We start from the raw sequence: 24,125 nt of genomic DNA, 5'->3' as shown, positions 1-24,125 counted from the left end.
GTAGAGTTGTCAAAATTCACAAAGAGAACTTACTTCTTCTTCGATCCTCTTCCAATAAAGATACTCCCTGTAAATCTGGAGACAAGATATCCACTTACTCCAAGACGGCTGGCCAAAATATATGCAGGATTGTATTTCACAGAATATTTCTTTAAAACAAACAAATAAAAAATATTGGCAATTCCTGAAGGATAAGGATTTTTATACAAAGGGCAAATGAATAATATGGAAACATCCCTTAAAGACATTTACCCTTTCAAAATCTACTTGATACGTGGTTTAAGCTTTTACTAGAAAAGTAGAAGCACTTACATGCTGGTTCTGTATTAAAGTATCAAGCTGGGGCTCACAGGGAATGTTAAAAACTACACGAATTCTGCCTTCTCTGATCACATCACGGGAATCGTGAACCTTGGAGAGAAACACAACACATTAAAAATGCTATTCAAAACCAGCAGCCTTTGGATACTAGACCTTGTAGTCTACTTGATCAACAATTTTGCTGCAGTAGGCACAGAAATACTTTGGGATTTATCACCTTGCCCTGGCCTGTACATTGCATCCTCAGAGAGGCAATCAGTCAGCATTAAATCAAAGGAATCCAGGACTGAAAACAGGACAAAATGGGAACTCTATGTATTGCAAATTATCCCCAAGAATTAATAAAAATAATCCTGCTTTCCTGCTATGCTTTTTACTCCTATGCCAGCAACGATGACAGGGACAACAGAAGAACTCCCTCTTCCTCTGACTAAACCACCAGGGAATCTTAGATTCAAAATTTTAGCTGGCAAACTACCACTACTGTCACACAACATCTTAGACAATTTTAGGTTTACAAATGAAGAAATCTACAGGGAAAAAAATATTAAATTACTGGAACTAACTTCTCCCATGCAGCCGTAGTAAGGGGATCCCAGCATGAAGGCTGTGCTTCCAGGAGGAAACAAATCATCCAAAGTTCTGATCTTTGAGAAACGAGAGTCAAAGGCTCTGATATCCTACATGAAAAAGACAAAATTTATAATCTCAAATACCATGCAGTTCCAACAGAATAATAACAAAGTTCATATAAATGGACACTTATTCTAAAACATTATCTGAATCTGAAATTATTGAAAGAAGATGACACTGAACTCATATATTTACCTTGACAACCGTTTGGTAAACAAAAGGAAGAACTTGCTTGGACCACTGCTTCTCCAAATAAACTTCTCCATTTTGGTTCAGTTGATACCTATTCCCAGTGAGTAACTGAGCATATACAACTACTGATGTTTCATGGATAATTATTCCTTTTCTTCTCTGGTAGCTGAATACAAAGCAGAACATTTAGTTTGATTACAATAAACAGAACTGAACCAAGTATTGAAGTAAAAATAAATAAAATAAAAAAAACCTCTTTAAAAGAGGATTCTAATAGTTTGCTTCCTATTTTATAAAAAATACCCAGAATAAATGGCTTAACCAACTGCTTACCCCCTATTGCACAGCCATCACTACAGAGCTAAGTGTATTAACTGAAGCACATTTTATCTTTACAGTGGAAGGGGTCAGTTTAATTATGGCATTTAACTCAAATGACAGATAATAAAATGCCAAACTACTGTAACTCAGTTATATTCCACTGAGCACCCACACTCTAGAACTGCAAGAGCTGTATTCAAATGCTGAGCTATTTGAGTTGCCAGTTGATACTGTATAACTTCATTCTCTGTACTTCCTACAACTGAAGATTACTAACACCAGAACAGAAAATTGAGAGGGAGAGTAAATACTGAAACTCATTCACTTGAGTTCTTTTGTAACAGCATCTAACTTCAATTACCTAGAGACTAACTCCACATATTCTGAAATTTCAACACAAGCTCTTTTGTGTTGGTTTTTTTAAAATTCCAGCAGACTCAATTAACCTTTATCATCAAGTATGCAGCAGCTCTTCTATGCTGCTTAGGTCTGTAATACAGCAACAAAACACAGCTAAGATATAAAATGCCAAGTTACACTTTCATTTTCGAAGTTACTTACTGCTCTGAAATGCCTTGAACTTCTTTTACCCACATGCTTTGTTCCTTATCTCCAACATAAGCCACTTTGGTTGGGGGCACTGCATTTCCCATGTAAAGCTTCTGTGTGCCATGTGGTTCTTCCAAATAAAACCTTGAGAATATTATGACAGGTATGAATTTAACCAAGTAAGATTCATCTAGTTGTGAGCAAAACTTAAAAGAGTCAGAAATTAGTTGTTAAGGATGTAGAAAACTTGCAGCATCATTTTCTCAATCCCTTCCACAACAGGCCACACAGCATATTTTTTTATCAAAAATACATGTGCTGAAAGGAAAGTTGTGTGGATTGCTGTGTATGCATTTTTCCCTCAAAATTAAGAATGAGCTCTCCCAAGCTTCTACAACTACAGCAAAATAGCAAAGGACTAGAACTGCTACAGAGCCAACAAACCTCAGAACAATGTCAGACAAAGCAGCCTTTGCTACATCTGGACTAATCTGCTGTCAGCATTACAATAAAACTGACATTTTCATGTACAGCCCAAGGAACTTAATTTGAAAACTAATAAAGACAACAAATAACTCTGCATTAGACAGCTCTTACTTGGTTTCCCCATCTGACACTGCAACAACTCTGGCTTCTTCAAGGTGGGGCCAGTTAACAAAAACTCGCTTTCCAAGTATCAAACTGGCAACATTTTCTACCATCTGAAAAAAACCAGAAGTTCCTATTACTAATTGTTTAATGTATTAAAAGATTTTTGTTACACTATTTTCAAACTGTTTTTGCAATAAAAATTACTCCAGATAAAAAACAGGCTTCTTGCAGAATAAAGAGTTCATTTTATCTTATGAAAATATATTTGATACAGATTACACAATACCTGATAAGAAATGTTGCTCTTTGCATGTTGCATATGTTATGTGTAAGATCTGGACTGATTTACATTTCTGATATGGGCTGAGTACTACTTTTGTTAAATCACTTAGAACTACTTTTGTCTCTGGGACACAAAAATCAAAATGTCAATTTGAGATTAGAGAAATATTTTGTACCATAGATTTTAATTTTGTACCTCACTGAAATAAAGGAACAGCACTTGTGACCATGACTTTGTAGCATCTGTAATTTTAATCTCACATTATGTTGCGGGTTTTCTAATGAGTTTCTGCTATTTTTTATACATTATTTTGGCTTATTTAATTTTTCTTGCCAGGTATCTTAAATACACATTCTCTCTGTCTCTCTACTGTAAGATGCTATCACATTGTTTCCCTCCTCTCTCCTTTCCTGGTTTTATTTATCTCTGAAACATTTTTCTTTTCTGCATTTGTCTTTTGCTACCTCGACTCTTCCCTCTAATTCCTCTATCAAACAGCCCCATTTGAGTGGAAAGTGTTAAGTCTGCTTTGCTGTTGAAAAGGGGCCAGTGAAAAAGTGTCTATATACTCAGCTACACAAAAGTCAAACAGCACTGGCCTGGAGATGGCATTTATACCATTAATTAGTCAGCTACCAACTCCTTACCCAAGGACATCCAAAGGTTACCACAGAGAAATGCCAGAAACTCTGCTAAGGAGACTGACACTTCCTATTGTGAAGCCTGGATAAATTTAAATCTCTCAGCAGATACCCAAAATTCTAGACTGTTTCCTACACAAATTTAACATTTTAATCCTAACAAACATTATTTTTTTACTATTGACTCCAACAGTTGACAAAACTTTCAGAGAGAACAAGTACCATTGGTTTTTTCAGTGAACTGATTCAGCTGGGACTTTCAAAATATATACTGAGAATATACACGTATATATACTCTCACATATAAATATATGACCACCTAATGGTCTCAGCTTTGTGCTGGGAGCTAAGAACTCCAGAGTTCTTACTCATGCAATTAACTCTATGGCCTGGAGTATACAGCTGGGTACCACCTTCCTTCCTAATAATCAAATTTTAACAACTCATACATACAGCTTGGTTTGACATCAAGTATTACTAGTTAAATAAAGTTTTTAAAAAAATCTAAAGATATTAAATTCAATATGTTTAACTATTCTTTTTTAAGAAGTGCTTGGGTTTTAAATTTTTTTCATCACTACTCCATAAGCTTTCTTCTTTATATAGTACACTATTAAAAAGGCATAAATAACCAACATTTCAAATCTAAATATTTACCTAATTCAGTCTTTTTATGACAAGGCTTTTGTCTGGGTTTTTTTGTTTGGTTGGTTGATTTTGGATTTTTGTAAGGTTTTGGTCTTTGTTAGGAGCTGAATGCTTACCTGATCTTTGGAGTTCTCATCAGCTATGATTTCTAACATCATGTTCTCTCCATGGCTGCTTTGCTGAAACACCTGTACACCACTTTTTCTAAGATAGAACTGGGTAAAAACAAAACAGCACATAAAACCTGAACTCTTACATAGTTATCTATTAAATACAATTGAAATGTCAGAAGAGAGGTATCTTTTACCTTGTGCTTAATGTGCTTTAAAGTAGGAAATCCACAAAAATATAATGCACTCTTGTTGATTTTAGTTATCTTATTGTGGGTTATTTCTACATGCCAAGCATCCAAAGGTATTGTTTTATATCTAAAAAATAAGTAGCACAACACTTGTTCATACAGATTGACCTTCAGCTCTAGAAAAGCTCAATACTCATTCAAATATTCATTAACTGACAAACCCTTTGATGTTCCAGCAATTAATTTAAGTCACTTGGAATCTATAGAAAGGACTATAAAAAACCCCCCATGCTATTGCTATGAAGAGACAATTCATTAGGAAAAAGACAAACCTTCACAATACATGCCAAACTCACTCTTTTAAATAATTGTTATTATCAAATTCTAAACTAGCAGTGGTTCCATATGGTATTAATGGTATCATTTATCTTCACAATTACTCGTTCTTCACTGACTGTAATCCAGCAACAGGCATTCCTCCTCTATTCTGCTTTAAGTTTCACTACTATTAAGCTTATGTTTCCAATTTATCTTGAAACCTCAGCCTGTGTGAAATAAAGCTGGCTACTTTTAGTGAGAGAAAGGTGAAAAACACACCTGTGTTCCACTCTGCACTGGATCCAAATGCTTTCATTTTTAAAAAAATACTCTGGAATTATCATGCTGATAACTCACCACTAGTTATCAAATATTTGTACCATCCTCTGTGCCATACGAAGTTTAGTAATTCTCGAGATTGTTCTCAATGATTTAGCATCGGTTCATCTGTTTTGCAAAGTAACATTTGAAGGGACAAATACTTTTACTGTGCCATCCAAAACAAGTAACAGCTAATTCAACGTTTTACATTTTCCAGTGTAGATATTGGCATATGCAAGCTTTGGTTAAAATGTTAATAAAAGTATTCCAACTACTTTTAGCCTACTTGAAACTAGTTATGCCAGTGTTACCTTGTATGACATCGTTCTATTGCAGGGAATTTCTCTGGCCATGGTGACAGGTACTGAAACTCAACATCTTTCTCATACCAGTACATCAGGCAAGGGCTGTGAGTGTTTCTCCGTTTCTCCTCCTCTTTCAGGCCCTTGTTACAGGACTCCATGGCCTGCAGCAGTCGTTTCTAAATTTCACAGAAATCAGCACGTGTGAAGTTGGCAACAAATATTAGCATGGAAACATCTACCCTGGGAAAGTGGATGTGTGCACTTTTCTGGTTCATGTGCTCATTTTCCAAGTGCAGCCTCACCCTTTCTCATGTCCCAGTTCTCTGACAAAAATACAAGTTACCATGGAATGGCTTTGGAGAATAAAGATCACCTCTTTGCAAATCTGTTTCCACAGTGTAGCCTTATCTAATACTGTTTTCCTATATGCAAAATTATTACTCCATTAATGCCCCCTGTTACTGGTGTTCATGTGAGGAGATTTCCTGTAAAAATACACTTTTTTTTTTCCTCAAGTGTTTCTTCTATTTTACATACAGACATTCTGTACTTTTCTATGTATATAGGAATTGAACTTTTTTTCCTCAAAGAATCTGAAACTAAATACTTGAATAACGGGTAAAAAACATTAACAAACAACATGAAGTTCACAGCCCTTACTTAGGACTTCTGCCTCCTCAAGCTACCACTTTGCTTGTGGTAACTTAATCTAGATTTACTCTCCAGGCAGCTAACATCTACATTTTATTTTGATCTTATCAAGTGTAAATCAGAACTTCCACTTAATTGCTTCTCTAACTGTTGACTAATTAAGAAAGTTAGCAGATTTGTTATGAAGCTTTTATAGACAGCAGATGCTGAAAGAACTTACCTCATCAATAAATGGGATTAATACTACAGCTTCCCATTCCTGCTGTTTTCCATTTAGGTCAGTTTTAAAATCAGGTGGATAATATTCTATAATAGGAGAGTCTTGACTAGTCATCAAATGCTAGGAAAATAGAACAGAGACAATATCAGAGACAATGTAGCACTAACTGTAAGAAGAGATGGAGGAAGGCTGGTATTAAAACCAATTCAGGGCTGTAGAGGAATTCAAACCCTAGCTGTCCTAGTCAGAAATTGCTTAGCAAATGCAAAACTTTTTATTTATTACTAACTTTACAATGTAGTAAGAATAGTAACAAGTAGAATATTTATCCATACACCTAAAATTTAGAGATAGAATATAATTAATAAGACATGCAAAAACATCAAAAGAGTAAAATAAAATAAAGCAAACAACCAGTAAGCAATAGATAGATAATGCAGTTTAATTCTATATCCTACCTGGTAGCATTTAGGTAGCAGATCTTTGCTGGCTGCTGGAAGTACAGCAAGAAGCTGTTCAAATGGCATGAAAGGTTTTCCCAGTTCAAACTGGATTTTGAGTTCACTGATGTTGCGAATATCTGACAGGTAAGGTGCATAATGATAAGGATAATACCTGCAAGGAAAAAACCTCTTAAGTTACTTAATTATAGCACAGTAGTGTTCACAGATCAGAGCCAAACCAAATCACATGAAATGTTCCCAGCATACAAGGTAAAATATCACTCTGTCCTCCAGCAGTTTCTCATTTGATGTTTTTTCTTACCAGCTCCATGATTGAACTCCATGGTAGTAATAATGCAAAATCCATTGTATTGCCTGGACATAACATTCAGCTTGATCAGCCAAGAAGTCACTTAAAAGAAAAAGGAAAGATACTAATTTTCACAATATACAAAAAGTACTTAGCACCTTGTACAAAGAAATGAAGATAGCACATTTTGGGAACCTAATACACCATCATTTTCTAGACTCATTTAATCCTAATGGACTTCTTCTCTTTGGTCCTCAAATACGTATTACAGAAAACCTGAGTTGCATTAGGCAAAATTATCACCACTGCAGCAGTCTTACATATGTTCTCTGCTTTCAACACAGAAGAATATTCTGTCTTGTACTAGAATTGTAGAATGGTTTGGGTTGGAAGGGACATTAAAGATGGTCCCGTTCCAACCCCTCTGCAGGGTCCCAGTGGGCTGGGACACCTTCCACTGGACCAGGTTGCTCAGAGCTCCATCCAGCCTGGCCTTGCTTCTCTGGGCAACCTATGCCAGGACCTCACCACCCTCACAGTAAAGAATTTATTCATTTTTATCTAATCTAAACCTACTCTCTTTCAGTTTGAAGCCATTATGCCTTGTCCTGTCACTACACGCTCTTGTAAATAGTCCCTCTAATAGATATTTACAAAGGCTTGTCTTTAGGGCTTAGAATAAGAGAGAAGAAAAAGTATACACTTACTCAGAAACTACTTCTACACCCATTTTAGTCATGTAGTAAGTTCTTTTGTATTGCCTAAACTCAGTTTCAAACAGATCATCATCTTCTGGTTCATCTTCCAACATGGCTGAAAAAGCAGGCATGAAAAATAAAAAAGAGGGATTAATGTTCACTTCTCTACTATAATAGGTTTAAAACCACTCACTTTTCACTTACTGACTTAATTTTATCCCTCGATTCAAAGTTATAGGTGCTCATACCTTCCTTGCATTGAAAGTAACATGACACAAACAAACAAAATCTTTTACCCAGAGAAATTCTGGAACTTTCAAGACAGGCAGCCCATTTTTTTAGCTCAATTATAAGAGCAGACAAGACATATAAGCCACCAGAAAAAAATCTGAGAAAACATTAAAATAGATTTTAAAATTCAACTATGTTCAGTAACACCATCTCATATCATGGAGTATTATTCATATATCTTTGACAATTAATTTCAAAACATGAGCAAAAAATATTTCCTACAAGTGGAATGAGTTTTAAAAAATAACCACAACCAAAAACCCTAAAGCCATAGAAAAATCTGTTCATCTGTCCCCAGTATAAAACAAAAAAACCCAGACACACAATTATTAAAAACATAATGTTGTTGAAGATTTGCTCATTCATTCCTTTAACTCATCACAGAAATCCAGGCCAGGGAAGAAACCCTCAAAAGCTTTAGCCCCACTCTCTCTCTCCAAAGCAGTTCCACTTCCCAACAGCTGACTATGAAAGTCTTGCATTTAGATTAAGGTCATCTCTGACATGAAATTCTTACAGTTCTTCCAAATCTACGCACATCTTAACATGGGGGTTTTGTTATACGTATATGGAAAAAATATTTGCACTTACTTTTAGGGGTCACTTCATCTTCATTTTTTTCTAAAGCAGCCAAAGATATAGAATTTTCCTGAGCCTATTAAATTAGTATTTGAGATAATGTAAACATACAGGTTAATATGCAGAAGTCTCATTCAATACCATATAATATGCAACTCAAAATGCTATAATCAAAATGTATAAATACTGTTATTATAAAACCCATTTCCTTCCCCTATAATTGCTTAGAGAAAATTATTTAATCAGAAAAAAGGACAGATTAGAACAAGGAGCAGCCTCAGATAAAACCTTAACTACTCTTAAAAAAATACTTGAATATTTGTTTTGCAAAATGCTACTATTTTCCAAAACTGTTCAGTACATATTTAAGCATTTTTACCTACATCATGCATTGTTCTACAGCACCAGTATGCAGTCAAACTTCTCATCAGTAAATTTTCAGGAGTTCAAATTACTTTTGTGTGAAGTTAGGATACAAGAAACTGTGTTTTAGAGAGTCAAAGAAGCCAAATATTCACTTCATTCCCACACTGCACTGTCTTTTGTGTACAGCACTGAGTAACAGTCATTAGGTTGGCCCTCCTGTACCTGAGGTGTGCCAGCTCCTGGCTGTCATTGCCATTCAAAGCATCAGTCAAGAGGGCTGGCTAAATACTACACCACTGCTCCAAACTTCTGGGACAAATCAGAAACCAACCACAAATACAGCACACCTTATTCAAGGAAGAGTTAACATCTCACCCTTACAAACCTCAGAGTGCACTAAAGATCAGGATAACAATATACAGTTGCTGACTAAACTGAGAGGAATTTTCAGCTGCTACTCTACACCCTGCTGAAGGCACGTATTGAGGGACAGCCAATGGAAGTGGTGGTGGGGAACATGACACTGGGGCAGAGCCAAGATACGGGAAAGGTGCTGTTCCTTATTAATTAGTTATATTTAGAATTGCAAGTTTACTAGTTAATTAGTTAATACTAATCTAAGATAGCTCACACCGATGAAATTGCTATTTACCTACTCATTGTCAAATAATTGGCCAATACCAAGACACACCTGACTCATCTATCAGTGCATCTGGAGTACATAAAACTTGCAGCGGGTTCTGCATTGAAAAGTAAAATTATAAAGCTGAGCAGATTTGACCTTAAGTCACCCAGAACTATGTTTTGCTGCTTCTGAGGAACAGCAAAGCATTAAATTACAGGTTTACGAGACTTCCGAATTCATGAGAACCTGACCTTGACTTAACCATTTCGTCACTCCTAACCAGCAATGCATCCTGGTTTTGACCTTGACTTAACCATTTCATCACTCCTAACCAGCAATGCATCCTGGTTTTACTATCTTTTCTGATTTGGAAAAAAAAAAATCTCAAAACAGAGGTTTATGCCGTTTAATTTGTCTAAGATCAAAATACTGATTTGCAAAAAGTAATATTCTACTTTCTGAAATTCTGCCTGTAAAATACTCACCTTTTGTTTCTTTTGTTTATTTTTTCTGGCTTCCTCTGCTGAAATACCAGCTGCCTCGTTGAGGTATTTATTGCCCACTTTACTTTCAAACCATTTTAGGTCTACAAAGACTTCACTGAAGTGTTCACGATCAAACTGTGCAGAAAGATTGAAGTAAGTTTGCAAATATTTGAGGGCTGTCCAATTCAGAACACTAAATTAACAATGTCTTTTTAGTATGTGCATTAGATTACATGTAGAGTCATTTGTCCATAAACATTTTGCCCTAGAGCTACAAGAGATTAATAGTAAAAATCTTGTTTCTCAGCAATATGTAACATAGCCAAGCCATAATTTATTTACTTCCAGTAAGGCAGCAAGGGGTAATAAAAAGAGTTAAATAACTTCCACACTTCACTATCAACTCTAGAAGCAATACATATATAGGTATATAGGGTCTGGGTAACACAGCCTCGTGCCACAGACCTAATGCTGCCATAGCTCTAGCCAAGAACCAGAGGACAGGGCTGAAAGCAGGGGCAACAGCTATCTCCCTCCTTCCAAGGTCAGCAGAAGGCTTAATCCTTTCCATTTCTATATGGCCTACACCTTACCTCATTTCTAGGATGCATTAGCACTTAACAGGACTGTCTCCTGTATACCAGTTAGTTCATGACCAACACTGATGCCCCTGAGAGATACTAATGCTTCATTGCTCCTTACCAACGATTTTCATGAAAAACTTGCAAACAATGCTCCTCCCCAAGACCTTCAGACACAGCTTACCCCACAGGAAACTGTACCAGGAGGGGAAGCAGAGAATACTGCTGCCTGTGGCAAGCTTTGCCTAATACTGCCACACTATTCCATGGGAACTGAGGACCATGGCTCTACCGGTGAATCCTCATTAAAGTACTAAGAGCTGCTGGCTAAAGCATAGATCAAATGATTCAATCTTTTTCCTCTTATACTATGATAAGATCAGATAACAACTGATTGGATTCCATCTGCTAAATGGTAAAACAGCTGACTAAACCACCTGTAAAACACAGTCATTTGACAGTTCACTAAAACTACAGTATGGTTTATTTTAGGGCACTATATTGAGTTTATATTCAACACACTTTACCATTCCATACAGTGCAATTTCAAAGTTACTTACATCTGACAATCTTGTGAGATATTTCTCAAAACGTTCTAAATTCAGATGCCCATTTTCATTGATGTAACCTATTGTGAAAATTAAGTATGTTTTTTAAACTAACAATTTAACAATTTTAAAATTTTAATATTTAAATGCCCCACAGATAATAGAATGCAATCTTGCTGGCTGTCTAAAGAAAGCATAGTAAATTCTAAACATTCTAAAATGGTTAAAAAGGTCAACAAATATTAAGGCAGGAATGTTAATGCTTCTGCTTTCCACAGCTGAACTTAGTTTTCTTACCTCCCAGTTCTGGCAGGACAGCCATGTATGTTCTGTAAAGGAGCGGCAGTGCATCATGATTTATGTGTAAATGAGGTAGATGAGGAATGAAATCATTTCCTACAAGGAAACCCATTAAGATCCAATCATCTATTATCCTTTCAATATCATATTCAAAGGAAATCTTGTCCTGGGGGGGGGAGGGAAAAAAGAAGGAAAAAAAAGAAAAAACCCCAGGAGTATAATTTTTATTATAATTTTTCGTATAAAGACCTCACGCATTTTTTTCCAATCTCAGCTCCATCAGAACTTACTTTTACTGGGGAAAATTCATAATCAATATATTCTCTCATCAGTGATAAGTGCAGTAAATGAAATGTGGTTTCCTCTGGTGCACATGCTCTGTAAATTATTCAAAACACCCAGTTAATTATTTATAAACACACTTTCAACATTAATATTAATATAAGTCCAAGATTACCTAACCCCAAGAATTTTTACTAGGATTGTATCCTTACAGGAGAAATAATGTATAAACACTTCCTTGAATCTATTTTAGGATTAATCTGGTTTGGTCTATAAAATTTTGCAGTAGAATCTCCTAAAGACCAGATGTGACTGTGTGGAGAACAGCTAACTTAGAGAAAGCAGGGCAGCTCTGTGGAGTTCCATCCTGCAGGAACTATTTCCTAAGTACTTACCCCACTGTTTTAAAAAGGGACAAACTAATCTAACTTTGCACAAAGCCCAACAAATTTTAAGGTATTTTAGAACCAGTGTGAATAAATAGAGAGTACACAGATTCACATCTAAACTGGATGGGTTACTTTTGTAGTCATTTGAAATGCTTCTAAGAAAAGAATATGCTCAACTTGAAAATATGCTCCATAGGTATTATTTAGTGGCTTCAATGTAGCACTAAAGAATAACAAACCTACCATTTGTTTATGGCATAAAGTAGCCAACATTTTAGTAATTATTCTAGTAACTTATTTACAAGCACAAAACCTCAGAGATATATATACATTTTAAAAAGTCAGTATCTGCATAAGACAGTTATGGAAACAATGTCACTACAGCCTGGGTTGCCTATTAATAATATGAAGAAAAAAACTGTAACACACCAAAGCTTTAAGGATTTTTTTATCAGCTGTTTTGACAGCATACATTTTGTCATGTAAATTAATCTAAATGCACAATTTAACAAGATGACTTCTCTAATTTCATGACTTTTCTAACCCAAAAAATAAACTAAGACTTTATTAACTTAGTATGCAATCAATAAAAAAACCCCAAACAAACTACCGAACACAAACCTGTTTTAGTCACCCAGTATCTTTTGGATTTAATTTCATCATATATTAAATAGGAGTAAAGTTAAATCACTTCACCTTTGAGCCTTTTTACCACCAAATCTCACTTCTTCTCTTAAGAGTGCAAAGTGTGCCTCATGACTTGTTAATCCCAGCATTATCTATTGCAAAGAGACATTAGAAAGGTCTTACTTCATCATTTTTTAAACGAAGCAGTATAAAGAAATGTTGATGTTGTGTTTCATTACAAATTCAAAAGTTTGCAGGAATGCAAAATTACATGCTTGTTTAACAACATTTTAGAACCCTACAAGCTTAGGAAGATATCAAAGATGTACAGGCTTGACAAATTTCTGTTGTTTGTCATATTTGAACTGCACATACCAAGTCAGCATCTAAGCCATAGAGACAGTGTCTTGTGTTTGGATCATGATGAGGATTTGCTTTTTCTGATCTGATGAACTCCATAATTTTATGCTCACCTTCCCCTGGAGTCTGGACAAAACAAAACCAAACCAAACACAAACAAAAATTAGCAGTAAGTATTTTTCTATAAAATAAAAATTTATTTCAAATAAAATAATAAGGAAATGCAATGACCTCATGGCCCGATAAGTAGACTGTTATTCCTTGCCAGGATTTGTCTGTGGAAATCTTCATATTTACAAAATATTTAAGATGCTCATTCAATCTGGCCATGAATTCAGTTCCTGAAAACAGAAATCTAAGTTACAAAAAAAGCTTTTCACTAGTTTGTTTTTACATATTAGAAGTATTAATGAAAAGAAAAACAACAAAAAATTCTACCAGACATGAAGGGGATAACTGTTTTTTTTTCCTAAGACATTTCACTTTTTACATAATAATCTAAAAAATTTTTAGAATGAGACCATACTCCAACCCTACTGAGTTTCTAAAACTTCTGTCCTCAACTTAAGCCTTTATTAATTCTGTCTTCTGTTTTTTAAAAAACACCCTTAAGACAGAAAAAGATTACCAAAATATAAACGCAAAAACATAAATCTAAACACAAATTTAAATAACTGAGAAATTATCTTACCTGGTGTAATACAGTTGGAGTCAAATCTGGCTTCTGTAGGGAGAGTTTCTCCCTTTTCTAATGCCTTTTTTATTTTGTCCTCTGCCTCTTTTGCTGATCTAAAACAAAACAGGGTTGGAGAGAGAGCAGAGAAAGAATCATCTTATTCAAATGTTAATACCCTAAGTACAGCTTTACTGACAAAATAAATATAGTTGATTTTTTAGAGTATTAAAACAAAAAGGAAGAGGAATTTAACTCCTGAATAGTTTGAATTTGTTTCCAATCCCACAAGGAAGCCTTAAAAATAGCTTTTTCTTCCTGGTACTGACAGTAACCTGTCACTACTCAGATACAGTTAATATTTAGATGATCATACAATGGCTGATCACAATGACTATTGAAACAGTAGGAATATTTGGGATCTAAACATCTGCAAATGCTATCTCAGAAAATAACGGTAACATAGTGAAACAAAGCAGCAGGTTTGGAATACCAAGGGAGTCAGGGGAGTGAACAATTTATCATCACCAGTAATGGAGAAACTAAAAACATTATCCCAGCCTTTCCTGGCCAATGATTTCATAACCATTTGAACTACAAATAGAGAAATCACCTAAGTCTTAGATTTTTGTCCTTCTCTCAATTCCACTACAATTTTCTATTTAGAACTTTTTTAATCTCTACTTCCTCTCAACCTCCTTTTCTCCCTAAAGAAAAAAACTCATCAAACAAACCCCACAAAAAAAGTCCAGTTGCTTGAAAATATTTTCTCTTGTCCCTTCCCCCATTTTGTTTACGTTGCATTTCACTCACCAACCCTGTGCTGTCTGACCACTGGCTTTCTTTCCTTACAGCAATCTCAAAAAAAGCTTCCAAATCTCCCAAAACATTACTATAATTCTTAACACTGTGAATCTACTTGCAGCTCTGTATCTGAGGAATGTATCTTGGGAACTGGGAACAACAGGGAATCAGTTTCATTCGAAACTTGATTTCTTCCATGACTGTCAAAGAACACCCCGTTACAGTTACCAAAAAGGCATATCCAGAACCAGCATCCACAAATACCAAAGATGCTCCCAGGTTATGAAGCCAGTGGAAACATTTGCAAGAGCACCATTGCAGATTTATTTCACAGAAAATGTTGTAAGAAAAAGCTCCCCCTGTCCCCAAGTGCCACACACACACATAAAAGTTTAAGTGACAAGCAAACTTTCCTTTTCGGAATCCTCATTTTAACAGTTTTACAGGCAGTAACTCTCATTTAACTACAAGTTAAAATCACTGTCAAAGGCACAACCAGTCAATCTATTTTACTTTTTATGGCATACATGTAAGTGGGGTTTTTTAAGTGTTTACTATCCTCAAGACAGAACTAATCTTCTTACCTAAAACGTCTCCCACGCTGCTGATTCATTTTTGCTCTTGGAGCTACTCCATCAACTGCCATGAAGAAAACCTTCCTCGGTTTAATAATGCGAAACAATACTTCCAAATAGTGGAAGATATTGGCAAAAATCTTATCTTCTGAGATTCTGAAGTGAACATCATCATCATTTGGATGTGAACACTGATGTATAATGCCATTCATGTCCAGGTATAAGTTGTCAAATTCTGGAATCTGCAAAAGCCACAGTCAGTCCCCACTTGTGAAGCTGAAGCACTGCAATCACTGCCTGAGGCACAGCTGAGAGCAAGGAACTCTGGAAACAGCTGAGGTGAGAAAATCTCCCTGGAACCTGCTGCACACCAACACACTAAGGAAGAACATCTCCTCTGGATATGCGTTTGCCTGCATATGCAATCTGTTATGATGATTTTTCTCAGTGACCAAAGTCAGCTGAACAGATTCCTATCCTATCCTGGCTGTTTCTGGAACCTCAGGACTTTTGTCCCTGTGCTTGGTCAGTCTTCTACATTGTAAAAGGGAAAAGCAAACAAAAATCACTCTTCTGAGAAACATTTATTTCCTTTTTATAACCCCACACACTTGCCTGATTCAGTCTTCCGTAGCTGTACTACAAACAATAAAAACTACAGAACTGAGGATGCAATTTCCAACAGCATTTCCAAAGCAAAGCCAGCTTAAGAATCTTTAGGGTTCTCCCAGTTAGCCAGTTCCTCCCCTGCCCACAGCAAGCTGCCTCTTTAGTGCTCTGAGCCAACTGGGAGTCTGGAGAGTGGCAATGACCACCAAAAGCAGCACAGTTAGCAGTGATAACATCAATTTCTTTCCCACACTTCCAAATGTGCGTTTTTTCCTTTCTAGTTCTCTGCTCCTCTAACAGCCCTATCTGTAGCAGTCACACTTTCTTTTAAGGGAAAACAAACCTTCCCAAATGTACACAAGCAACAAAAACACTGTTAAACACATGAAGCAAAGGGGCTATTACTATCTTTTTGTTACCAAACCCCACCAAGCACACACAAGATCAATTTGCAATAAACAAATCTGTTCTTTAATCCACCAATATGACTGTTCATAAAAACCCTGCTCTCGTTACAACTGTACCCCCTGCTGCAACCCCCTGGTTAAAGCAGACACTGCTGCTCCAGCTTGCCACAGCTCTTCAGCACAAGCTTAAAGGTTCCACAGCTCCGGTGAGCAGCCCAGACTCCTCAGCAGACAGCAGAAAAGCCAGCACACACTGCTGCCTCTGGCTACACAGACAGCAGGACCAAGTAAAGCATAAGCAAAGACCTCAGCTTTGAAAACTGCTTTGAGACCAGCAGGAAGGGTCAAATATCCAGGTCTGGAATCACTTGAACCTGGCATCTTAGTTACATTGATACAACAGCTATTTAATCTTTAAAAATCACAGCTGTTTAGGGAAAATGTATTAATATTCAAACATGCCCTCGACTGTCACCCCTCTCAGAACATCCTTACTCAAACTATAAAACCACATCTATAACACCGCCTGAAAACGATAAAGAGCTTGTACCTAACAGGTACAAACGTGGCCTCCCTGAAAACAAGACTTTTTTGCCCTACTGTTAAAAGCATCATTTACCACTGTCCTTTTCCAGGCTTGAACCTACTTCCCGATTTTGTTGTTAACACAAACTGCTCGACGCAGGTGACAACAAGGAAACGCAACAGGGCTGTAAAACCCGTCCCTCGTCATTACTGCGCCATCCTTCGTCAGCTGCTGTAACTTTTCTGAGCCCAACAAGGAAGAAACTCCAACCTGGGGCTCCCCGCGGGGCCGCCGGGGCAGCACCGCGGGGCTACCGACGGGGAGACGGAGCAGGGGAGCGAGCCGGGCATCGCCACACTACAGGGGAACGCCGGGGCTGGGCATTCCCTGCGGGAACAGCGCGGTTTGGGTCCGGGACTGCTGGAAACATCGCCGGCCGTAACGAGGGGCGCGAGTGCCGCCGGCCCCGGCCCCGGGCGGCGCTGCCCCAGCGGCGGGCTCGGCCCGCACAGCCGGGCCGTCCGGGGGCACCGAGCGCCCTGTCCCCTCCGCAGCGATCGCCCGCCGCCACCCCGGCACTTCGGGCTGCCCCGAGCTCCGGCTCCCCCGAGCCGCGGCCGCCCCAGCTGCGGGCGAGCCGGCCGGGCTCGGGCTCGGGCTCAGCCCCAGAGGGCCGGCCGGGGACAGGCCCGGGCGCTCCTCCCGCTGCCTCGTCCCGTCGAGGGGCCGCTCGGGACCCCCCGGGAAGGGGCCCCCTTGTCAGGCAGCGGCGCTCGGCCCGCAGCTCACCTGATGCTCCTTCAGCACCTGGCTGAGGCAGGGGTACCGCTCCGAGATCCACCGGTAGAACTTGGGGACCCCCATGGCCGCGGACCCCGCCGCCCCCTCAGCCCCGCCGGAACCAAACACGGCGGGCCGCGCTCCGCCCTCCTTCCGGCGCGCGGCGCTGACAGCGGCCCAGCGCCCGCCGCACCCCCGGGCGGGCGGGGCGGGCCCGGCCGGCGGGGCCGCCCCTCGGCCACGTCACCGCCACACGGGGCTGGGGGCGCAGCGCCCGCCCTTCACAGCGAACCCTTCAGACCGCCCCTCGCTCGCCCCCTCCTTGGCTCCTCTATGGAGCTCCCACGCCGTGCCCGCGGTGGGCGGCAGAGCCGTGCTGGCGGTACGTGGAGCAGCAGCTCCCGGGGCAGGTCTGTGCGCTGTGATAAACTGATAAAGCCTGGGAAAAGGAACAGAACCCCAGCACTCGCATACCACACCAGAAAAGACCGGAGTATGTTCCAGAGATTTTTACGTTGAAAAATCTTCGCGTTTATGGGACAGTGGCAACACTTTTAGAAGACCACCCGCGAGGTTCACAGGCAAACAAACCCACTATAACTAGTTGCAATCCCCATTATTCAAGTTTACTCTCCCGAGCCTCTGGACTTCAGCTGAACAGAACTGAAACTTTAGTCTCACGCCTGTGATCAGGAGCCTGTGATCAAAACCCGACAGGACTGTTTGTCTCTCAGAATAGCAGAAACTGTACAGATACTGTACAAAATTCTAACGATAGCCTACTGTAGGGTAAAAGAGCGTAATTTTTCCCTCTCTTCCCCCCCCCCCCCTTCCCTACTTGAAGAAGCAGTACTGTAAGTTAGTATTTGCTTTCTGTCCTTATTTATTTAATCTACTCTTGTCTCCGTTAAAACACTTTTTCTGAAATGGAGCCTGAAAAACACTCCTATGGCCATGCTTTTCACAAGGGGGAGCAGACGGGCTGTCCGGAGCTGTCGGGAGCTGCCTGTTGCAGTCATAGCTACAAAGCCTGCCCCCTGCACTGCCCTAAGGCCAGGGCCCCCAACACCCAGCTCTGTGCCAGGTCCTTCAGGAGGGTTTCTTAGCACTGCAGGCTAAGGAAAGAAGTTCAAAACAAAGTAACACTTTACCAGTTTACTCACGGTAAGATGTAAGATCCAGACTATTTTCCTAGACATAGCCAAGCCACATGGAAGAAAGCTGAACAAAACCAAAATTCAAGGTCTTCTGCTGGAAAGAAATGCTGGTTATTTTTAGAAAGCCCTTGTGAATATGAGTAGAAAAAGCTAAAAGAACCACTTTACATCATATCAGTATTAAACTTTAATGTCATATTTTCTAATCTACAAGTAAGCTGAATGAGAAAAAAAACTTTACAAAAAAATACAGTACTTTATAGAATACATCTTTCAATATCGTGAAAAATTTTTATATAGACAGAATAAGACACTTGCAGAGATTTGCACAGTCTAACTTTTTAAGCAGTTCTTTTGTACTGCCTTCTACAGTCTACAAAACATAAGTCCTAACACTTTACACATCTGTGAGCGCATTCATGGCATCCTTGCAAAAGCAGTTTACACAGATTTCAGATGATCACAAGACTGTTCTGCTGCTCACAATCAGGAATCAACAGAAGTAACCAGGTCTCACTGAGTCAGACCTTCCCAACAATATTACAGCTACATCCCTTGTGAATGGTATTGTTCCAAAGGGAACAAATCTCACATATATGGAGCCCAGCCCATATACATCTGGCAGAGCAGGTTGTCATCACTTGCTTCTTGAATAAGGTAATGGACATGCCCTTCAATAGATAAAGGTAATCCCTTTATTCTGTTTCTAGTCTTAATGACACCTTGCAGCCGTTGTTCTATATCAAGGACATGGGTTTTGGCCTGGAAAAAAAGAAAAAAATAATATTGCTACTATCCATGAACTTCCACTTCTTAAAATTAAAAAAAAGTATTTGTTAGAACACGTTTGAAATTGTATTTTAATTTAATACAAAACCCAGATGTCTATACCAGATATATTGAAAATAAAGGCTACTCACTTTTAAAAACAATTCCTAAAATATATGTATTTTTGGTCAAGTTATAACTTTTGCCTTACATTTCTACAGATAAAAGTTACCAGAGAGACTAAAAGAGCTATACAAATATATTTGAGAACGGTAGAAAGCTTTATTTCATACGATTACTTTCAAATAAACACAACATATTCCTAGCCTTGTTCTTGGAATTCTGGATAAAACTTAAGTCTGGAAAATTTAGGGCAAAATGATGAGCAACTGAAGTTGCAGAAGTCTAATTAAAGAGGCTGTGCTGAGCATCTCAAAATGAGCTGTTCCGAAGCCCACTAGAGCCGCTAGTTCATACCAGTTATATTCACATATTTGCTTTTAAAGCCCAAGCATAACATTGGCACCTCTCCAGAAAAAGCAGTTAATTTATACAACTATGTGGGTGGTCTCGTAACTAAAAGAAAGGTTATGTAGACACAGCCTGGTCAGTAACTGTTTGAAAACCAGGAGATTTTCTGTGCTGAAACAGCTCAGTTAAGTTTTCTGTTGTAACACAGCTTCAGTACTGTAGTTTGTCCTGATCTTAGGTGCTGTGTTTGTCAGTGCTCCCTAAGTATTATCTGCTATTACACATTTATTTTCATTAAGTAGTCCTTAAAAAAAAAAAAAGGGACAAATCAGAAATTTTGCAAAGAAGAAAGATAATAAATACTACAGGCTGTGCAAGCTATATTTTGGACAAATAATATAGTCTTCATAAGCAGTTAATAAAGAGAGTATATATGAAATCCTAATTTTAATCAAGTAATCCTTGACATGTAACAAGGCACGTATTTATTCAATAATAAACTTCCACTCAGGAAAAGCACAAAAACACACATGGGAAGGACTCCAGATGTTACCATCACTGTACCTCTGGAGGACTGTGCAACTGTCAGAGTGAGGAGCAGCAAGATCCATCACTTCTGCTGATGTTGTCCTTGATTTAATAACACTAATAAGGGAATTGTAGGCATTTTGTTTGGTTCTTTAGTAGATAAATTCCATTTTCTATCAGTAAAAGAAGTCTCTTTATGGATAAAAATTATGAACACAGAGATACTAAAGAACCTCCAACCAGAGAAATTTTTAAATCAAAGAAACAAAAGAAGACAGTTAAGGTTTCAGTTAGAAAATATATAACTCATATAGAACCAAAATGGACATTTGACCTTTGCATACCTCAGGTTATGCTTGTTTTAAACTAACCTTTTCATTGACAACTTCTCCAGTTTCGTTCACCTGGGCTCTTGTATTCCCTTTAACAGGTTTACTCCATTCCACAAGAGGATCGTGGAGAAAAGTCTTCAAGACACTAAATAAATTAAAAATAAAAAAATAAGACTAAGATATATAAATATATATTTAACTGCATGTCATAGTGAGACTGAGCTGCACGATGGGCATATGCTGGAACTGGCAGCAGTTCCTGTTTCCCATGTTTAGACTACAGGCAGCTTTCAGGAGTTTGCAGCACAAGCAGTTGCCACACCTCATTAGGGGCTCTCTCTGATCACGCATGAGCCTCATGGTGACTTCACAAGCTCTTCGGAAGAGACCTTCTGTTCCCATCGGACCCATTCCATTCACCATGTTGTGAGTGAGGCGGAAAGGAACGATTTCTGGAACTTCAAAAGTTTCTCCCTGTACATTGATAAAAAAGAGTATGCTGATAAAAAAGGGCATACCTCGAGTGCTTTAAGCATTATTTATGCAAAGAGTAACATTTGCACTGTGTTTTTTCCCCCACCTTTGTCTCTGGCAGTTTCCTGGCTGACACAGTCCTGCTTAGCTGCTAAGGGGAAATTACAGTGGATAAAGGATACCAATGTCCAAATAACCTTTTTCCATGTTTTAACACACTAATATGGGATATAAAATTTTGTTCTTAAGTGTATACCACTGCTCTATAGTCTCATGCAAAATGCTACTTTTTTTTCATATATGCAAGTTGCAAAAAACATTTTTTTAATTAAGTGTTATATAGGACAATTTAGACTTATTAAAAAGAAAGCAGGGGAAATAACGTAACACTATCTCTACCTCACTTATCTGAATTAAAAAGGCCACATGTCCCACAGCAAAAGCATCTTTCAACTGACACTCCAAATCCCACTCCGGCCGCAATTTCTGCTGTTTACCTTTACAGAACCTTTGGAATTTTTGTGCTGAATTTGCGTGAGAAAGAAAGAGAAACTCTCCACAGCAGCAGAATTCTGAATGTAGAAATTAGTTTTGTTTGGAAGGTGACAGTGGAGAGAGGAGAATCACAAAACATAAACAGTCTAGAATTTGGGCTATTTCAGTGTGTCCACATCAGGTCATTGATAGTGGCTAAATCAAAAAGTTGGCTTTCATTAAATGCAGCATACAGAATGATCACAGACTCTACATGTCCCAGACTGTTTGTTGGGTATAATAAGAGCCAAAGTGAGAGACAGAACACGAGTATGTTAAAGTAAAATAACGTGGAAAAAACCCAAGACAGTAGAAGTTTCTAACTTACATGCATATAAAATAAAGAACAAGTTCAGCAAGTGGCATTTCTCACCTTATTGAAAAGGCAGTTGAAATCCACATGCACACATTCCCCAGTCAAAGAATCAAACAGGATGTTTTCCCCGTGCCGGTCCCCCAGGCCAAGGATGTAACCCACCATGGACATGACCGCGACGGAGCGGCAGTAGGCAGACCTGCTGTTGTACCTGTGGGAACAAGGACTGGGAGTGTCTAGGGCACTTCCTTGGCTTGTCTGTCTCTATTCAGTAGTATCATTAATGCTTAGGGAAACACACAAAGATGTTCTTGAGCCAGTCCAACCCCAGTCACTGACCATGAAGTAGGATCAGGAAACGTTCTAAGAAACCATTCATGGAAGAGAGGAGGATGACGAGGCAGAAGGACTTCTTTGAACATTTTCAGCTTTTCAGGCTGAGGTGCTGACTTAGGAAGCATGTGCTGCCGCAATTCTTTTCCAGTCATGTAGATCCCTGCAATAGACTTCCGCAATTAGGCAAAAGAAATCCCCAAATATAAAGCCTTTTATGTACTATCACAATATGGTAATTCAGAGAAAATAAATATTTCCATAAAGCTGAAATAAATGAACAAGTGAAAAATAACCCATAGCCTGTGTTGGTTGGTTTACTGGAAAGTAAATTAAAAAAAATCATTATGTTAACTGACAGTGAAGACCTGGCAAACAAGCTACCACGGGGTAGAGTGAGGGAGGGGAACACACAAACAGGAAAAGAACCTATTCTCACAAAGCCATTCATTATATTAATTCACATTTGGAGTTCCAAACTCCCAGAATATCTGCATACATAGAGATAATGTGCAAAGTTTTTCCCCAAAATTTTATTACACTGACCAGAAATCTGCTTTTTAAACAAGAAATTAAAAAACATATCTGATCTTTTCTCAGTAAAGTCACTGTACTCTCAACCTTGATTTAATTATATATTACCTAAATTATCTCACACAAATGTAGCAGAAATGAAAAATAACAGATCAAATCTAAAGAAAAAATCCACAGTCTGCTCTATGATGTATGTCTGTGCTGCACACACATCCCTGTGCTACTGGCACTGCTGCTGAAACAATTTCCATCATCTTATTACAAGAAAGTATTAAGATGACTGTGTTATCAGTTCTTGTAAGGAACTTCATTGCAAGCATCAATTCTCTTCCATTTAAAGGTCTACCGCACATATGAATAATAATATATTGCAGATAGTTAAAAATACATGTGACTGCACCTTCTCGGAATTTAGCTTGATTCTTACCGTTTGTTTCATTTACTTATTAAGATAGAAGCCTTTAAAAATATCAAAAAGCTGTCATTGTAGTATAATACATTTCTGTACCTTTCTCCTTATAAAGCTTTATCAGGATATTTCTTAGCCCAGCAGTATTGTTCACCCATTCGATTATGCCGCATTCGTCATTTAATGGAATCACTGCGTAGGTTCGAATGTGGAGTTCTCGCCTACGGGACTCTGCGTCTTTTCTTAAGCACTGCTCACAAAAGATTAACAGATAACACAGATGGGATCAAAACGGATCAACAGCATTTACCATTCTATCTATTTCTATTTTCCAATCACACAATCTAGAATTTATAATTCTAAGCTTCACAGTCTGCAGTAGGTCAAACACAAGTAAAATGTGTATATCTGTTCCCCAAAGGAAATTAAAAAAAAGAGGATTTTGCAATAACATAGTCAAACTGCCTAACTTGTACGTCGCTCAAACCTTTAAAAGCGGTATTTGAAATAAGTCTTTTAGTGTTTCAGAGATGCTGTCATTTGCTTTAACCTCACAGAAAACATGGTACCTTAGCCCAAATCATATTGCCGAGAAGCAAGATATAACTAAAATAAGAAGTATGGCAACACTTCCAGTAGGAAAAGATTAATTTACCTGTTTTCTATAAAATATATTACAAAACACTAAACAAGAAATATTAAGCATGAAAGCAGAA

General features: G+C 38.2%; 2 protein-coding genes across 6 annotated transcripts in view; both read right to left on the bottom strand.

Annotated features, from left to right (window-relative positions):
* The window catches only part of XRN1 (5'-3' exoribonuclease 1), a 32,945-nt gene extending 15,282 nt beyond the window's left edge, over positions 1–17,663 (bottom strand). For 2 of the 5 annotated variants that reach the window (XM_027739551.2, XM_039389781.1), the window contains exons 1-24: positions 17,563–17,663; positions 15,241–15,473; positions 13,871–13,968; positions 13,411–13,520; positions 13,195–13,305; positions 12,889–12,971; positions 11,812–11,899; positions 11,519–11,687; positions 11,234–11,301; positions 10,093–10,227; positions 8,629–8,692; positions 7,756–7,861; positions 7,061–7,150; positions 6,754–6,910; positions 6,296–6,415; positions 5,431–5,600; positions 4,487–4,607; positions 4,296–4,394; positions 2,614–2,717; positions 2,029–2,160; positions 1,150–1,312; positions 888–1,001; positions 313–411; positions 34–149 (exon numbers count right to left, since the gene is read on the bottom strand). In XM_027739551.2, coding sequence (XP_027595352.1) covers positions 34–149; positions 313–411; positions 888–1,001; positions 1,150–1,312; positions 2,029–2,160; positions 2,614–2,717; positions 4,296–4,394; positions 4,487–4,607; positions 5,431–5,600; positions 6,296–6,415; positions 6,754–6,910; positions 7,061–7,150; positions 7,756–7,861; positions 8,629–8,692; positions 10,093–10,227; positions 11,234–11,301; positions 11,519–11,687; positions 11,812–11,899; positions 12,889–12,971; positions 13,195–13,305; positions 13,411–13,520; positions 13,871–13,968; positions 15,241–15,473; positions 17,563–17,637 — 2,825 coding nt within the window. In that variant the 5' untranslated portion in view covers positions 17,638–17,663. Of the gene's footprint in view, positions 1–33; positions 150–312; positions 412–887; positions 1,002–1,149; positions 1,313–2,028; positions 2,161–2,613; positions 2,718–4,295; positions 4,395–4,486; positions 4,608–5,430; positions 5,601–6,295; positions 6,416–6,753; positions 6,911–7,060; positions 7,151–7,755; positions 7,862–8,628; positions 8,693–10,092; positions 10,228–11,233; positions 11,302–11,518; positions 11,688–11,811; positions 11,900–12,888; positions 12,972–13,194; positions 13,306–13,410; positions 13,521–13,870; positions 13,969–15,240; positions 15,474–17,562 lie in introns of those variants that run through there. The other 3 variants (XM_039389790.1, XM_039389785.1, XM_039389786.1) reach the window with 3 other exon arrangements.
* A 1,216-nt stretch (positions 17,664–18,879) lies between these two features.
* ATR (ATR serine/threonine kinase) overlaps positions 18,880–24,125 on the bottom strand; it is a 39,342-nt gene continuing 34,096 nt past the window's right edge. The window contains exons 42-47 of the mRNA XM_027739879.2: positions 23,509–23,659; positions 22,473–22,629; positions 22,191–22,344; positions 21,132–21,283; positions 20,849–20,954; positions 18,880–19,472 (exon numbers count right to left, since the gene is read on the bottom strand). Coding sequence (XP_027595680.1) covers positions 19,299–19,472; positions 20,849–20,954; positions 21,132–21,283; positions 22,191–22,344; positions 22,473–22,629; positions 23,509–23,659 — 894 coding nt within the window. The 3' untranslated portion in view covers positions 18,880–19,298. The remainder of the gene's footprint in view (positions 19,473–20,848; positions 20,955–21,131; positions 21,284–22,190; positions 22,345–22,472; positions 22,630–23,508; positions 23,660–24,125) is intronic.

The sequence above is a fragment of the Pipra filicauda genome, unplaced genomic scaffold, assembly GCF_003945595.2.
Source record: "Pipra filicauda isolate LSUMZ 115617 unplaced genomic scaffold, ASM394559v2 scaffold126_size2276778_pilon, whole genome shotgun sequence".
NCBI classification, from domain to species: Eukaryota; Metazoa; Chordata; class Aves; order Passeriformes; family Pipridae; genus Pipra; species Pipra filicauda.
This window is presented reverse-complemented; position numbering and strand designations above follow the sequence as displayed.